Consider the following 18,190-nt stretch of genomic DNA (forward strand, 5'->3'; position numbering starts at 1 on the left):
TGGTAGGCTTAATTTTTTTAAAACATTTGGCAGAAAATTCTGTCAGATCCATTTTTCTGTTTACTGAGATCATTGTGAGGGGCCATGTATTTTTACAGTAATATTATTTCTTATTTTTTGTTGTTAGGTTATTTCTAAGAAAAATTCTGAATGTCTTAATGGGAAGGAGTTTTTAAAGAAATGTTTTATGAAGTTGAAAGGTCTGAGAAGCTTTCTTAGGAATGTTAGAATCCATCCATCATAATAGAATGTGTTTATCCATTTTTTCTTAATCATGCAATTTATAGAATTGGTGTTGTAACCTCATTATGCATATATACAACATGCCCAAAACAGATTAAAAATATTAATGTGAGAATGTAATGACTCTTCATGTGAGAAATATTTGGATGTGTTACATAAAAAATTAGATTTTCTTTGGGGGGTGGGGGTAGGAGTGGGGAGTGTGGAATTTATGGGAGAGTGTACAACTTAGATCTGGTTCATCACCTTATTAACATTTATTATTATGTTATTGCTTCCTTAAGTCAAAATCTGTGGAACTAGAGAGAAAACTGGAATTCTGGAAGGAGATCAGATATGATCGTCCTACTTCCAGTTGGTCTTGGGTGATTTACTTCCAGCCCTCCCACTTAATGCACAGTTTGTCTTGCCTTCTGCATTTAAGGCTGTATTCTCAATCACGTATCTCAGCTGCTGATGGAAATCATTCAGCTACAAATCCAGAGGAGGAAACTGCTTGCACTCACAGTTCCCCTATGCTTACCCCACTTTGACAATTTGGTGTGCAGATTTGAAAACTCTGTCCCTCATTTTGTAGTACTGTGAAATACATAATGGTTACATGGTACATTGGTTTTGTTTCAATGTCACTACCATTACGCTAAAAGGAAAGTATTTATACAGGCTAAAAAGGCTTATTTCCTTCATATATGTGCATCTTCACATCCATCCATCCATCCATCTTCATGTACTATGAAGTCCTTCACACAAGGATAAAACAATACAATTAAAATTGTTTATAAATAGAACACAGTACATATAAACATAATGTTTAATTTAGCTGTTCTCAGCTAGTTAATTGTATAGTGCAGCATACGCTTACTCTGTGCATGGGCTTTCAGAGGTTCTTTATCTGAAGTACCTGGAGCTACCACAAGTAATAAAATGGCAATGTTACCTGCTAGGTAACAGCACAGGAGGAGGGAGAATATAGAGGCAGGGAAGAAAAGAGTTAGGTTTTTCAAATGAAAGGAGTCTGAAGACCTGTGGAGGTTGTCCCTCTGGCCAGACCTGCAGAAATAGTGTCCCTGGAGTGAAAGTTCAGACAGGGGTAAAGAGAGATGTGAGAGAAGCAAGGTCCATGCAGCAGGCAGCAGCAGCCTGAAGGAGACTGTGCAGCGTTTCAGTGGCATTTTCCCTTCCAAAGTAGTTTTGTTACACTTCAGTTCCATTCTTTAAGTGTTTTTTATACTGTGCCTAGGGTGTCTACAGTGTTCAGACAAGCTGGTGTCTGCTCATATCTGGGGTTCTCCTCAAGGTCTTGTCTGAAATTTGGTGAGTATGGGCAAGGAGGGAATTGAACTGTTGGTCTTTCTTTTGCTCACAAAGCCAAGAAGTGATAGCTCCTAATCCCAACATAACCTAAAAGGCTGTGGTGGGTGTTCCCTAGCAATATTATAGAGGTTAGATCACTCAACAGAGGCACAGGATACCTGGCTCCAGGTACTCTGCCTACTGCATCTCCAGGTATACTCTACCCTGCTGCCTCCCTGAGTAGAGGAGGATGCCATAGCCACCACACTGAGGGCTGGGATGGGGGCTCTGCTCACATGTTTCCTCAAATCTGTCCCTTTATGTGCATTTGCCTCTGCTCCTGTGCTGCTGTAGGAAGCAGAGTCACTGCTACCACCTGTTCTTCCAGCTGCATGAAAGTAGCATCCATGTCTCTGTGCTGCACTATGGTGTCCTTGTCTGGGTGTTCTGGATGTCTTTTGGATAGGACTGCTGTGCAGAGGACATACCTGTGGCTTAATAAGGTTTAGATATTAGAAAAGTCAGCCCCGAGCAAAATTTTTAGATGTTGAAGATGTAGGTGTCTAGAAGTTTGATGGGGATTGTGATGATGGCTTTCTTGTGGTTCTGGTCCAGAGTATTCTCCAGTAGCTCAAACATCACATTTAAAGAGGATCATCTACTTGCTGCTTTCTAGATTTTATTGTATGCTTTGAAGGGAGAAGGCAAGGTCAGAGATGCAAATAGCTTGTGCCAGAGAAAAGTACTGCAAGCTTCTCACTTTGCCTAGGAGTTGTAGCTGGTCTCCAAGGTTAGAGCACGTTGTCATCTGAGAGGGGAGTGTGGAGTCTCCTGACCTTCTAGGAGTGAGTCTTGTTTTTACATGGAGAAATGCAGTAACAGGGCTGAACAGCAAACGAGTGTTGTCAGTGAGCTTTGAAATAAGGGAGTATGAAGAATGTCTCCCGTAGTGGGGAGCAACTGTATGGTCAGAACAACATGAGGTCAGTTCATGAGATTTTTTAGCTCCCGAGGAGTTTGGAGAGAAGAGGCACAATGCAAGGAATTTAATTGTGAAACTGAGGTTGTATGAAAGGGTTTATAGGATTAGGGAGACCCACAAGAAGAAGAAACCAAAAGGTTTTGATTTCAGATGTTTAGAAAAGGTGACTTTCTAGTTTGCAGGCAAAGGGGAAAAAAAAAGTTTTGCTGTTCGGATAAAGTCCAGGTTTTCTTTGTCCCTTTTCCTGTACCTTCTCTCTTCTCTCTTTTATGCTCATCAGCTGAGAGCTGTGGTCTGATGAACCCTAGCTGTACCTTCTCCCGTATCACTCTGCTGATGCATACCAGCCAGGTGGGGAAAACGCGTTATGTGCCTCCCTGTCCTTAGACTCTCATGTGAGCCACTGGTAGGAACACTGTAGTCCTTGGTTGGTTCAACAGCTTGATTGTAGGCATCTTAAAATATGGCAGCTGAGGTTAAAGATCAAAAACTGATAAGGCTGGAACCCTTTTTTTATGAAGGAGAGAAGCCAAACATATTCCTGAAGTACTACATACTTGTTAAATGTAAGAAGGGTTATTAATGCATGACTGTACGTTAATATGATAAATCAAATCAGAGGCGTGGATTTTTGCTAAAGGAATATGGTTGCCTGCCTTCCTGTAAGTGTTATTATTACTCCATACTGTTTTTTTTACTTGCTGCCTTTGTTCACTGCATGGCTGTTGCCTTAAGAAAAAGCAACAAAGACATAACTAGATGTAGAGTAAGAAGAACTAGTTCCTTCCCTGTGGTGCGAAATATAAATAGAAGTGAGTGACCAAAATATAGAGAAACTTTCCCCAGTTTGTACAATAGATCAACAAAGAATGGGGGTAGAGAGCAAAGTCTTTTGATTCACGTTGCCGTTTTCTGCAAGCCTCAAAACTTTCCAGTCATTTTAATTGTTGTAACGAAAACCCCTGTTGTTTCTGCCAGACTATTTTTGCTGCATTTTATTTGCTTTCTTGTCAGAGAAAACTGCCTTTAGGGTCAGTGCAGCAGTGTTAACACGTTTGCCAGGTACTGGGAAAAGGTAAGTACGTGCTTCCCTGAATGTGTGGCTCACCTCTTAGAAGGCAGTTGTCTAGAGTATTTCTTCTCGGTGGTGGTTAATCTCCCCTCATAAGTTAGCTTTTGTTTATACACTTTCTAAATGGGTGTCTTACTATGTAACCTTTTAGCTTCGGTCTTGCTCTCTTGTCTTTCAAGATGTGGCTTCTTACAGGGGTTTCCCTTAAAATAAACATCATCATCATCTATCAACACACAGTGTTGACCTCGGGGTGTTATAAACCACTTTTAACAATTCGCTCACCAAGGGGCATTCCTGAAAACTAGAGATGATGAGATTTACAAGTATTGACATCTCACTAGGTTGATTCCAAGTTTCTTTTGAGGAGATTTGAGATTTTTGGAGACTTTGTTTTGTTTTGGTTGTTTTTGTTTTGTTTTTTAAAATGGGGTTTAATATAAAAGCTTTTGGCTATTTTTACACGGGCATGTTTTCATTTAGGCTGTAATGTTCAGGAACTGAATGTGCCTTTTTGTATGTATGCAGAGTCCTCAATAGGAAAGTTGTGTTCTCGTAGTTCCAGTTAGCACTATAAATAGCTTTAGAATAATGTGCTGAGAGCCACATAGAGAGCCCTCGTTGATGTCTCTGGGAATCTTGGGAAAAGTCAGCGAAGCAGTGTTCTTTGGGCTTCAAGGAAAGAGAGAGAATCCTTGCTGTATATGTTTCCCGATGTGAATTTCACCCAGCGTTAGGTGTAGTTTCAAGATAGCCTCTAGTTTCCTTGTACCCTCTGGTCTTTGGTGGTGTTTCTTAGAAAACAACTTGAGACTTGGTAAAGGCATCTGCAGTTACAATTTGAGTTGCCACTTTATGACGAGAACTGAAGGATAAACCTCTCTGTTCCACATTCATTTCCTCCTAACCATAAACAGCTCTTTCTCTGACAGCTTTTTCATCATCATCAACTTGACCTAATCCGGAATTCTCCGTGCTGCGTCCTTTTGTGTTGCTGTGGATGTCTCAGTCATTCCTCAAGTCAACTTAGGCCTGCTTTTGTAGATTCTTTCTGCATAGTATCCTTGAGATAAGACCCGTCCTAGCTATCTATCGAGTTAAAAAATTACCCTGGTCGAATCTTGCATCTCCCTTACTTCAACATCCATTTCCCTGGCCATGACTTGACAAAAGCAGTCTTGCCCTATTCTCATCCATTTAAAGTGCTGTTGCCACTGCAATGACTGGTAGTGACTGTCGCTCCCCCCCCCCCCTTCTGTGTTTCTGATCATTTCACTTTCTTTGCTTTTCTCCATTGGTTCCCTCTATCCTGACACATCAAACATAACTACTAGCCTTCAATGTCAAGGCTGCTCACAATCTTTTACCACCTGCTCAGTCTTTTATTTTTTTTTTTATTTATATTGAAAGACTGACTTCCATCTGCAGATGTTAAACCACATCGGTATCAATCACTTGCCCATTATGTTTTTATATTAGCGTCTTTTGCCCTTCTTATGTGATTCCTTCATGGAGGGATGGAGATCTTAGATATCCACTGACCTGTTTCATTGGCCTCCTTGAAGTCCTTAAAATGCTCATTCACTGTGCTACCTCAGTGTGCTTGACAGTGATTAGACTAATTAGTTACCGATGTAACTAATTAAACTATTGCAGTATGACATGCCATATTCAGTCCACTGTTGTCTCTGTTTATTTGAACATCCTCATCTGTGTCCTAGCTCTTGCTGCTTGTTTTAAACTTAAAAGCCGTTCTTTTTTTGTAATCATTGTAATCTGTTTGGGGTTTGTACAAAGCCTGGCACTTTGGACTCGTGAGCACTCTGGCACTTGGAAGTTCACAGTCAGTAGGAGATTTAGCTATGCTTTGTTGTTGCTGGCTATGTATAAATACTTGATGGGTTGTAATTTGTTGTGCATTCCAGCAAATTGTTCCTGTCGGCTCCATTGAGCTTCCCACATATGTCACTTTGATAATAATGTACAGACAGGTGTATAACACCTAGAGTTTGATACATCATAAAATATTTATGAGTATAGGAATAATGTAAAATCTAATCCAATCTTGATCCATCAGTTTGAAAAGTTGCATACCTTGAAAAAATTCCCTGTGTTTAGTACAGGCATCCACATACTTTTGGCTTCATGGAGACTGCAAATACACTCTTAGTGTGGATTGAACATGAGTAAACCAAACTCTGAAATTCAATTAAGCTTGATTTACACTTGTTGTAAAAGCTAAAGATTTTTGCATTTGGGGGACAATATAATTTTTAATAATTATTTGGAATGTGTTTCGCTATCAGCTATTTGCAGCTTTCAAGTAATTTTCATTCAAAAAATGTGTTTGAAAAAATGCTTCTAGGCACTGAGTTTCAAAATACAGCCGAAAAGATGCAGAGTCCTCGGACTTAGGTATGTTCTAAATATCCAAGTATGTGTCTGTTCACTGATTTCATTTGAAAAGGTCAGCATAGCATCTTAGAATCTGAGTTCAAGATGTATCAGGCTTCTACAGATACAACGGTAAAACACAGATACCCTTAAAATAAAAGCAAGCTATTAGTGGTATGTTCCGTAATTGCTGATTACTAAAACAGGTGTAAAACTTAGACGCTGCCAAAAGCATGTTGACCGATGAGTTGGAGTTGTGGCCGCATAACAGCATCCCAGGCACCATTATGCTGTATTTTATATATGCTATTCATCTTCTCCACTGTAAATACTGCATACATCACTATCTCTGCCCTAGTTTTGTCAATAGAGCTCTTCATTAAATTGAATAGCCAAAACAGGCTAGCCGCTGGAAATTATGATTTAGATCTCTGGTGTATTTTCTGAACCTTTAATAATAAGCCATATATAGCTGCAAACAGACTTTTCCAAAAAGCGAGTAAATGGGCTTATGTATGTCTGCAGGGAAATGTTTTGACTGTGTAACCATGATGATGTGACTGATGAGTACAGAAACAGTTGGGGTTATTTTATTTTTCTGGCATGGTAAGTGAAATGCTACCTGGATAGAACACAGAAGTGTAACCCAGTGAAGATTTTTTTGCTTTCTAATCAGTCATACCCTGAAGTCTTTGAGGGAGATCAACTTGTGGACCTCATGCTGCATTCTGCCTTCAGTAAACTTACATATACTGACTCTAAGCACAGATGAAATAGCTTACCTTTTGGAGCTTTATTTTGCTCTCAGTCTCAAAATATTGCAGTGTGATTTTTACAGCTTGGCATCTTGTAGAGTTTGTAGAGTTAAAAACGTACCTTTGTTAGGTTAATGAATTCATTGTGAGCAGTGTAGCTCCTTTATCCTTTGTTTAGAATAAAAGATAAGCTGGTCTTTAATTTAGTCAGAAAAGTTGAAATCAAACTTATTTTCCTTCTTTTAGTCACTCTGCTTACAGTTACAGAGTAAATTATATAATGTGAAAAGCACTGTGAAAAAAAATATTGCCATTTTTAGATATTAGCATTGAAATCTGTCTGGAAGTGTGTATTGCCGTGGGAATTGGTGCTTCCAAGTCCCATCCCAGGCTCTGCCACCGATCTGCTGTATTTTAGCAGGCAACTTAATCTTTTTGGTTCCTTGGAGACAACATGTATTAAATGGAATTGTGACCACATCTCTTATGAGCAGTGTGATGTTAGTATTCAGTGTCTTTGTTTTGAAAAACTATCTGTGCCTAGAATGCCCATTTACATTAGGTGAAAATACCCATTGGACAGATCTCAGGAGCAGTATCTGTAATGGACATGGACATCTCCGAGAGATGATCAATGGATTAAAAAATGAAGAAGTTTGGTATTTTGAATTTCCAAATACTTTTGGTTTTTTCTTTGGTGGCATAACAAAGTAGAAAAAAACCAAAGCAAATTAGCGAGAGAGAAGGACAATGTTCAAAAGTATAAGGCAGAAGGAAAGAAAGGGTATTATAGTTTAAGCTAATTTCAACTCATTGACCAGAGCTGAAAAAGCACAATTCAGTCTTAACAGGAAACTTAGTGTACCTATTTTCCAAAAGTTAGAGGTGATTTAATGCAGTAAACAGTGTGATTGTTCATGCATGATCTTCTACATCAAATTCAGGAAAAACACGTGACTGCTCGTAGGCTGACAGTCCTGTGTATCTGATAGCACGAAGGAAGCCCTGGGTGTGATCACAAGACCTCTGGACTTGTGTTTGATCAGGGGAAGGTCACACGTAGCCAGTGTATGCCGTACAGTTGGAAGCAACATCTTACCACAAAAGTATTTTATGGTATCAGCTTTGCAATAAGGCCGTAATTTTGCTGCTCTTCAGTTTGAAATAGCTTGTGTTATCTCTGTGGAAGCATTTGAGCTGCTGTTGCTTTTTCATTGTTTTTATTTTCCTTGTATTTCCTATCTAATAACAAGCAGCCATCCCAAAAGTTACTTGAAATAGCAACTATTCTCCCTGAACTGCAGTTTTATTTTCTTTTGGCTTTTATTTCAGCTGTGGGAGCCAGCTACTCCAAAGAGTGTGGGAAGCTGACTTGGAGGCCTGTCAGCTGTTGATCCGAGGGTTTCAACTGAAAGAAACCAGTTGTGTTTTTGAGGAAGAGGAGAACCAAATGGATGAGATTGAGACGACTGCTGATGGCCCGTCTGAGTCTGAGAAAAGAAAAGAAGGTTGCTTTCCAAAGGGCGCAGAGTGGGGCACTGTTCCCTGCCCCAAACACAGCGAGCTAAACGAGGTATCTGAAATAGTCTACAGCTGCATTTCAAGCAATAATGCTGGTTTTCCTTTTGAGAGGAGTTGAGTCTGGGTGATGGGTCAGCAGGGTAGGTTAAGTATGAACTTAACATCTGGCCTCCAATATGCAACATGAATAAAATAGCTCATTAGCTTCTCAGAAGCCCTTCAACCCTTTTTCCTTTCACCATCAGTCTTTTTAATATGTGGAAATTATTCAGGCAATAAATACAGAATGTACATCAGGATTAAAAGGAAAAACGATTATGTATTTAACAGAAACTATCAGCTGTTCCTCATCTCACTGACAAGTTACACTCTGAGTTAGTTTTGGTGACTTGTATTCCTGGATCTGAGTTAGCTTGAACTGGGGAGAGAGTAAGTTTTCTTCCCCCAGTGAAATGGTCAAAGGCTTCCTAGCTCAGATGCTGGTAGGCTTCCAGCATCCAACAAATAAAAGGAGGAAAAAAAATCATGAGACTTAAAAGGTTTGTCAAATTTCTTTTAATTTTCTGCTCTGGAATGCCATACTTGTTTGAAAAATGTGCAGCTACCTAATAATCTTTTAACTGCACTGCCAAGGTAAACAAGTTGTTAAAAAGCTTCATCATCCCGCAGCACCACTGTGACAAAAAGACCCTTCAGCAGGAGTTGACAAAAATTAAAAGTGTACTTAATTGTACCTGATGTTAAGAGCCATTGAACTGTGTGTTACATTGAAAGCTGATGCTTGATTTTGCATTCATACTGGCTGAGATTTGGTGGAAAGCAGGCCCTTAACTTACTCTAAAATCTCCTCTTTTTAGTAAAATTCTGTTTTTAAATTGAGCTTCAATAGCAACTTGCAGCCTTTTCCTATGGAAAAAGTTTTACAGACTGAATCCACATAGAGAACATTTTTATTGGAAATGGTCAGCTGTGGCTTTGATTTCCCACCCCCTACATTTTTTTTGATTCCCTCTCTTACTGTATTCCTGATGAGTCCACTGAAGTAATACGAGGAGTTCTGTTATGGGAAGCTGTGCTGCCCTTTCCAAAGTGCAGCTTAGAAGCTCTGAAGGGTTTGGGGGTTTGTGGCTGTTTCTGTAGCACTTGAGATTTGTGCTGTAGATGATCATCTGTGTCACCCCTGCAAGTCCAGGTCGTTTCCCTGGAAAACAGCATTGCTATCCTTGAATGACATCTAAGCAGCTGAAGTGAGGTGACTTTTGGTTCTGGAGAGAGGTGCAGGACTCAAGAGGGACAGGCTCCTCCTGTGTTTAATGGAAAAGGAAAGCATATCTGCAGTGCTTCCATTAGGCTTCTCCTTTTGAACTTGCTTTTTGATAATTTCCTGTCTATGTTGACCATAGGGGGAACTTAGGGAGCCTACCCCCTAACTTCAGCTCTTCATCTAGGTGCTTAAACTTCGTGGTGTAAATGTCTTTGCCTGGGATCTGGCCTGTCCTGCTATTCTGCATCAACTCCACTGAGAATATACCAAAATCCAGTAGCTGATCTGTAAATAGGAACATGAAAATGCCTGTCAGTGAAGGACCTGTGGAGGTATTCCTGACTCTGTGCCCACAGTGCTCCTAGGACTGACAAACTTGAAAGCAAAGAAGAAGCAGTTTTCTTAGTGTAAGACCATTCATTTTCCAGCTTTTAGAAGGAGTTGAGCAACACGGATGTTTTATCGTGGCTTACTCAACTAGCCTTTCTCTGCTTCGGTGCTGCCTGCAGCTTTGGCCAGTGAGGCCAAGGTAATGCCTCAGTGATGACTGAACCCATTGCAACCATAAAAAACCCCAACATAGAGACTATATTCTGGTTCTGGCATTAGGGTTTGCTTTTATACTTTCAGGAGCTGGGATTTTTAACTTGTAGGGTATAGAATTTTTACCCAAATGAGTACACTTCAGGTAGTAAGGCTGAGGATCTCAGTGACAGGCAGTATCTCAACTTTTAGAGAAGAGCTATAGCATAACGTTCCCTAACATCTCGTAGTTCATCACAAGGCAGAATATAAAAACAATCAGAAAACCTGACACATGACAGATCGTGCTGACTTCCACTTTTGAACATGTTGAAGTGCAAGGGACAATACGTCTTGACCTGTAAACGGGCTTAGTTGAAAGACAACTACTTCTGTAGCATTTAAGTGCTACAAGTGTTATATGGTATTGTATTTTTTTATTTAAAACTAATGTCATGCTTGTGGGGAAAAAAAAAAGGGGGTGGTGGTGGCTTTTAGTCTCTAAATTTATCCATCCACATGGCTTTCATGGAAAAACTTATTGTTGTCCATTACTAGTGAACCTTTCTGTAGCCATGTATCAGCGAGTGGGGATATGTAATAGAAAAGCATGTGTCTGTCAGAATACTTGGTCTGATATTATTCCACAAGGCTGTGGTGTCCCTGTGAGAGGAGTAGCTCGATGCGGTTCCCATATTTCCAGAATGACTGTTCTCTTCAGCTGTGTCCCCTCTGTTCCCCATTGAGCAACTCCTCGGGTGCTGTTGGTCACTGAAGCAGAAGGAAGGAGTGGTGTTCTTTGTATTTAGAGGTTACTGAATTACTTGCTCCAAAACAATATAGGAAAGGGTAATAATAGCATGTGTATTATATATGCCTCGGAAGGTACGTTTCGTTCCCAGGTGATTGATTTCCTTTATGTTGAAATGCCATAAATGAAGCTCTCCAGTTATTTATCATGTTGTGTCTGGCTAAGTATCTGGATATTGGTTTTGTTGATGTATGCTACAAATACTGCTTTCTCACATGTCACTGTCTTGCTGTATAGCTTTCATTAGAAAACAAAGAACAAATAAGAAACATAACAATAGAAATAAGAAAAGCAAACCAGATGAATGGAAAGAACCCTTCACTTAGATGCTCAGATACTGCTTTGCAGAGGGTACATTTTTAATTTTTAATTAAATATCCTCACTAGATCATAAAATATGGCATGTTCTGGTATAAAATATGTAAAGTATAAATTCTTTGAAAGTTCAGATATTTTACTGTCATGTGCGACCACAGGTTTATTAACTGTCAACAGTTATTTTATAGTCTTCGTAATGGTGTTTTCTAAGACAGTACAGATTTCCCACCCCCCCAGTTTATTTACATGGTAGACTCTGGCATCCCAAAATAATCCGGTAAATTACGTTTCGTTTATAACACTGACTGTTAACCAGGGAAGACAATCACATGCTTTGGCATCTCAGCTTGTTGAGGCCAGAAAAAATCATCCTGTGGAACACACTGAGTTATTTAAAAATTAAGATGTATTCCTTTTAATTACAGATAACTCATTATAGTATTTTTACAAAATGTGGAAGCAAAGTTACAGACAATATTACTGGCCTCAGTCATGTGAAAGTCAGCTTGTTGTCTAATGTATTTGATACAGATTTTTGAATTTTCATATAAGTGTGTACGCTCCAGCTGGTAGCTATCTTGATGAAATTAGGGTGCCCCATCACTGCAGTTACAGTTAGTCTTTCCATGGCTAATTGGGCATGATTTTCTCCCAAGTCTCTGAGGAATTAAAGACGGGTTCCAGTTTTCATCCCAGAAATGTTCCATGCTTATTATTTTGCCCAGGTGACATGGCAGTGAGGTGGAAGCTGCTGTGATGATCATTATTACATAGTTAGATACATACCTGAGTGATTTCTAAAATACACAGTAACACTTCATTTCTCTTCAGACATTAACGCCTGCTTGTTCCATTTCTTGTGATATCTTGCTCTTTTTATTTTTATTTGCCTGTTGATTATGTGTAAGCAAACCCTTTTTGTAACACCAGGAACACGAATGATAACTAATAAGCAGAGAGATGTGTGTGTGCTGGGACCTCCTTAACATCAAGTATCTTAATGAACATGAGTATGTGTGCAGCTGCAGGCTTGAATTTCTGACCTATCCTTTTTTCTTCTTCTTCTGCTATCTGGCATGCTGTGCAGTGCTCCCTCTTAATCACTATGAAGGAAAGCAACACCTACTAGATTTCAAGAAAATTGAGGTGATTAAAGTTACAAGGTAAAACCCAAAATTTGGTAGTGTTACCTTTTGTAAGTCAGTATTTGTGATAGTTATACCACCGGAATTCTTTGTAGGTCATTTTTCACTTTTTCACCATAAAAGCGGCAGAGAACAGGGGTGAGAGTAAGGGCTGCTGTTTTTTCCTCACCTCTGGCTACTTCAGTTTTGCCATCTGGGATGATGTTTCAGGGTCTGTTTTAGAGCACTGTGGTGCTGGGAAGATGTTCTGTAATTGCAAGGCCTTCATGTGATTCACTTTTTTTAAGATACTGAATCTTATAGAACAGTTCTGAGTGATACTAAGTGGACAATCCTGAAGAAAAAAAATAATGAATATTTAATGTATTGTCTGTCATTAAAACAAAGTCATCACAGGATATGAGACAACATTTTTCAGAATTTAGCAATAGCAAGCACCAAGAAAGCCTGTGTCAGCAGGCTGTACCTTATTACTGGGCATTGAGATAGCCAGTGGTCCAGGAGGCAAATGTGCAATGTGTAAAGGACAAAGCCTTTAGAAAGCTAAATCAACTGTACATTCATTCGAGTTTTAATTAAACGTTGTATTTGTAGAGCTTCAAAAATAATTTGGAAACTTTAAATTTAATCTTCGTTTTAAATGTCAGCATTAAGCGTCAGTAAAAGTCAGCATTTGAGTGTTTTTTGTATTGATCCAAGCTGGAAGGGATTTCTGTAGCAACAGGCAGCAGGGCTTGTACACAACGGTCACATCATTGTTGTATGTTCACATGCGTTGTTGTGCAGTGCAGCGTGCCGCTTGGCTGTATGTGATACTGTTGTGTAGTATCTGCTGGTAAAAATGTGATCTCTTTAGCCAGAGGTCGTAGCATCTCAGTACACTTGATGCTTACATGTATTTAGCAGTAAAAATATCATTAGAAAATTAATATTACAGGTAAAAGAAATCTAAGCAACCACTTTTCAGATAAATTACTGAAAATAGTACCCAGTAATAATAATAATAATAATAATGATCTTAGGGCAGCATAATGATTTTGCACTTCATTGTTTATATGTATGGACATAGCTATGATACTAAATATCGCCCTATCAAATCAATATCCTTATCTCAGCTTATTTAAAGATTTTCAATACTGTTATGTGTGATAAGAACTAACGATTTTCCAATAACGTCAACATCAAATTTCTTTGCTCTTCAGCCGATCAACGAAATGTTGGCTAATTTCTTATAGACTTTACAGATGAAGCAAGTTTTGAAAGAGGAACTGACTGTAGTTAGCATGTGTTACCAATACAAAACATCAGTGGGGTCTCTTGTTTCTTCTGCCCAAAATCACTTACAGGGTTTTGTGCCGAAAAAAATTCTGTGCACTCTTGAATGGTGTATGGATCCATAAGACAGAAAAACTTGTCTCAGTCTATAGTTAGTCTCTTAGTCTGAGGCAGTATTCCATGTGGGTTTTAACTGGGAAGTCAAAGGCAGGCTTTAATAAAATGTATTCAAATTTAGCTTTAAATATTGTGTGGCTGCCACTGCTCCATTATAAATGCAATTGAAATGTTTCATGCATGTGAAGCAAAATGATGTAACTGTTCAGCTTATATAACTTCTTAATGTGCTATATGTTTTTTTTAAGCTCCATTGAAATCTTATTGTTTATATAGCATGTATCTACCATATACTTAATAATTTATCTCTAACAGGTTATAGAAGACATTTCATTTGGAGCAGAGGGTCATTTATCTGAGGTAAGTGTTTTCTAGGCAGTATAAAGCAGTGATCTTGGCCAGGCTTCTGGATCTCAATTAGAACTAATGACACTTGTTTTTATAGTATTACCTTCAAGTATAAATTGCTAGAATGTGCGAGCACTTAGAAAAGCAGCATAGGCACAACTAGAGTGGGCCCATTCCTTTTTTTCCCATTGATTGATAATGGCAAAATTGCCGTGTGTTTCAGAGATCTTCTAGTTGAATCCTGTACTAGTGCTTTTAATACATACCAACAACAGGATGAATATGTTGGGGAAAAGTAGGACCGACGATATTTAGCCAACCTCACTGTAGCACTGTCATGATGCTTAGGAATAGAACAAAATCATGATGCTTTACTTGGTTCCTTGTACCACTAAAAATACCTTTGAATTTACTTTTGAATTGTAGCACAATACAGGGTAATAGGAATTCCATTTGAATAAAAATACTGGATGTTTGTAATTTTACACTGTTTTCATAAGTAAAAAAGATGTCAGATCCTAGTCTATGTACTTAAGAAAGTCTAGGATACTTGAGTAACATGAGATGTATTTCCTAGGAGAGTAAGTGATTAGAAAAATCTGCGTACATACAAACTAAAAATTCAGGTAATATATGTGTAAGGAGAGTTATACAGGTTCTAAGAGCTGTGTGGATTCAGTCTGGTCCATTTTTATGGTGTGCCTTGGGTTGCAACTTACATATTAAGGAAATTTAGTATCCAAGCATTGTGTCCAGCCAGCAAATTAATTACAAAGGTAAGTAACCCCTAGTTCACCTTCCATAATAGCAGAAATGCCACCTGTCAAGTACGGGTGACAAGCGCTGAGCCAAGCAAATACTAAATAAATATATAAATAAAAATTGCAGTTTGGGATAGTTATTCAGATGAGGCATTTCTTTAGATACCCACCAATGAATCCAAAGACTGTGGAGCAGCCAGAATGCTCCAGGAAAGATAATCTAACTGCAAGACCAAGCTCAGATTGTTGACCTTGTGTGCAAGGGAACTGTGACATGAGAGCGCGCCTAGGATAGACTGCATAGCTCTGTGTGAGTTCAGCATAAATAAAAACCTTGAGAGCGAAGGTGAACTTTGCAGAAAATGCAAATAGCCTTTCTTAGCAGTAAACTTTGTTGTGAATTAAAGGAAAACTGTGCAGGTGCTTGTGTCCACAAGATGGCATGAAATAGGGTCAGGTAGTCTCCCAGGATAAAGGTAGCAAAAAGCCCTGCTCCCAGCAGGGTAAAATGCTTAGGGCATGTTGGTAGTGATAGCTGCCAAGACAGCAGGATATTTGCTGGAAACTAAAAAAATTGCGTATGGTCTGAAGCAAAGCAGATAGAGTACAGCTGCATGCTTATGTCCAGCAGTGACCTCCGCTGAAAGCTGTAGCACAGCCTAGCTCTTGACTGAAGTTGTTCTTCTGCTTAACAGGAGATGTATCCAGAGCATGTGAGCGCGATGTGTGTGCTGAGTTTACAAATGCACCAGAGCTCATGGGCGTAGAGGGCTGCCGCTGTGGAAGTATCCACTAAGAGCTTAATATGCTACGAGTCCTCACAAACAGAGGAACTTTGCCCTTTTGAATTTTTGAGGAAAAACGTGCATAAAGAGAATAGAGAGCAATGACACAAATAGAGGAAATGGAAATTTGTTAGAAAGCCAGGCTCTTACCACACCGCTGCCACAGCTGGATTAATGTTGACTTGTAGACAGCGCTATAAAAACTCCATGAAACTGTCAGCACCCTGTACCATGGCAAAGCTTTGCCTAAATGTTCCTTTGAAGCCCTGGTCCCCTAATCCACTCTTGTCAGTCTCCCTGCTGCCTGCAGGAGAGCACCCTGTTAGTCATTCCAGATTGTTGCATCTTAGTGACTCGGGAGCAGAGATGGAGTGAACAATGCTAGGAACCACCTATAAATGATACCCGGCTATGCTGACTCCTAGCACAGCAGGGTGTGGACACCAAAAACCAGTCTGGGGCTTTTGTTTCTTTTCCAGGTCCTGGCCCACTGTGAATTTTATTGCTAAGTCAGTAAATGTCCTCATCCTCCCACAGCGGGAACTGGAATTGTCCCAGTTTAATTAAATGAGCCAGTGAAGTAGTGTGCACTCATTTTAGGAAGTCTGCACTCAGGAAAGATCTTCAGTCTGCTGGAGATGAGAACGGGAGGACTGCTGTCACCCAGACCACAGCAGGCTGCTGGATGGCAGTGGAAAGCTCTATTCCTGCGTAGATGTTTTTCGAAGGACACTCCTACATAGCTGGAAGATACATGAGGGGAAGAACTGCCAACAGCAGGCTGTAATTTTGATGAGTAATTTAACAGTCCCATGTGGTGTTGTATCCCTGTGGAGGAGGGAAGGGGATCAGTGCAAGCAAAGGGAGTGTGGGATAAGCGTCTGGTGGCAGGGAGGAGGTAGGTCACAGTTGTGAAACAGCTGTCTGGAAAGCTTTATGCCTGAATCGTTGCATATGAGAAACCAAGGAGCATGTTGTAGTGCTGCAGTCTCCTAAATATGTGTAAACAGGCTGATGGAACAAGCTAGCAGTCTGTAAGTGGAAGGTGGTAAGGGCAAAAGTAATTGGGAAACAACCTTGATCCCTCTTCCGAGAAAAGGTAGATAACCACCTTCATGAAAGGGAAACCTCACCGAAACAAAATCAGGGCAGCAGCAGGTGAGGTTCTGTGGGACAGACTTTGTAGGAGGAGGAACCAGCAGATGATCTTTGGTCCCCTCTAGAAGACTTCATGTTTCTAGTACAGTGCCATCTTCTTTTGGTGCAGAAAAGGCAGACTACGCATCTGTCAGCAACTCTTCAGTTTACCAAAAGAATTCTGAAAAGGAAAGGACAAAAATGTTCCTAAGGATGACCCTAAAAGGGTACTGCACAGTGTAAAAGTGAAGCAGCAGGACCATCGAACACACTAAGCTACTGTAGAACAAAAGACATGCAAAATGGCTAGGGAGTTCAGGGATAAGCTGTGTGTAAGGGGTAGGTGGAAGAAAACGTGAGTTTTCTAACAAGAGAGGTGAAGGAGAAAATAATGAAACTAGAGCAGCGGGCAGAAATATTTTTTTTCTTCCTTTCTTTGGTTTTAGTCTTTCTAAAAATGATAAACTATGTCCATGTTTGTAGTGCTCTTAAGTATTCAGTACAAGGTAGCAAGAGACAAATGTAGTAACGGATCCTAAGGCAAGTGAGATGTACTCAAGTCAGGCTAGACTGATGAAATTTCTTCTGAGTGCATAGGAGCCAAGAAAAACAATCTCCAAACCATTAACAAGCTGCTTTGAAAACTCCTGAAGTCCTAGGGGATCGGTAAAAGGCAGACTTGGTATTTGTCTTTAAAAAGGAGGTAGGCTAGGAGTTTATGTGCCAGTCAACATAATTTCAATTAGGATTAGAATTCCAAATGCTCTTGATAGATTGAAAGAATAGCCTGAAATCAATAAGATGGGATACGTTGAAAGACAGGTGCAAATTACACTTGAGGAAGAAAAAAGTCAAATTTATGTATACAGATGGTAAATAGCAGCTAAGATGACAATACTGCAGAAGCAGGATCTAGGGTTATAGTGGACTGCAGATAGAGTGGGATTCATTACCTTCATCCTGTTGCAAGAAAGGGCAAATGTCATTTGCAGCCTCATTAATGGGAATGTCAGTTGTAAGACAGAAATAATTACTGTGCTTAGCTGAGAATGTCAGAGCCTCCAGAGGACTACAGCGCTGGTTTGGGCACCTCGCTCTGTAAAAGGCAGGAACACACTGAAGAAAAGAAGGAAAGGAATAGAAATAAAAGGTTTAGAAATCCTGGTCTGGTTGAAAGTCAAGGTCTTCAATCACATAAAAAATAATGATAAGGAGGACATTAGTTATCGTTGTGTGCTGTATAAGGGTAAAATGCAACGTAACCACCTTGGTTTGTAGCAAGGGAAGTTTGCGGTAGGAAAACTTGCTCACTGCAAGGGCAGTTCGGCTCTGCAGCAGGCTCTACCCTGCCACCAGAACCACAAAATCCCGGTCAGCTGCCAGGGGCTGTGTAGGCTGACACCAGCTGAGGACAGCCACAGCAGGTCACCGAGCAGCCTTTGGTGGT

At 39.9% G+C, this 18,190-nt stretch overlaps 1 protein-coding gene across 8 annotated transcripts in view; it reads left to right on the top strand.

The window, feature by feature from the left end:
• The window catches only part of DISC1 (DISC1 scaffold protein), a 230,003-nt gene that overhangs the window by 195,198 nt on the left and 16,615 nt on the right, over window positions 1–18,190 (top strand). For all 8 annotated transcript variants that reach the window (XM_080388867.1, XM_080388870.1, XM_080388869.1 and 5 more), the window contains 2 exons: window positions 8,072–8,312; window positions 14,028–14,072. In XM_080388867.1, coding sequence (XP_080244993.1) covers window positions 8,072–8,312; window positions 14,028–14,072 — 286 coding nt within the window. The remainder of the gene's footprint in view (window positions 1–8,071; window positions 8,313–14,027; window positions 14,073–18,190) is intronic.

The sequence above is a fragment of the Falco punctatus genome, assembly GCF_963210335.1.
Source record: "Falco punctatus genome assembly, chromosome: 5".
In the NCBI taxonomy this organism is placed as follows: domain Eukaryota; kingdom Metazoa; phylum Chordata; class Aves; order Falconiformes; family Falconidae; genus Falco; species Falco punctatus.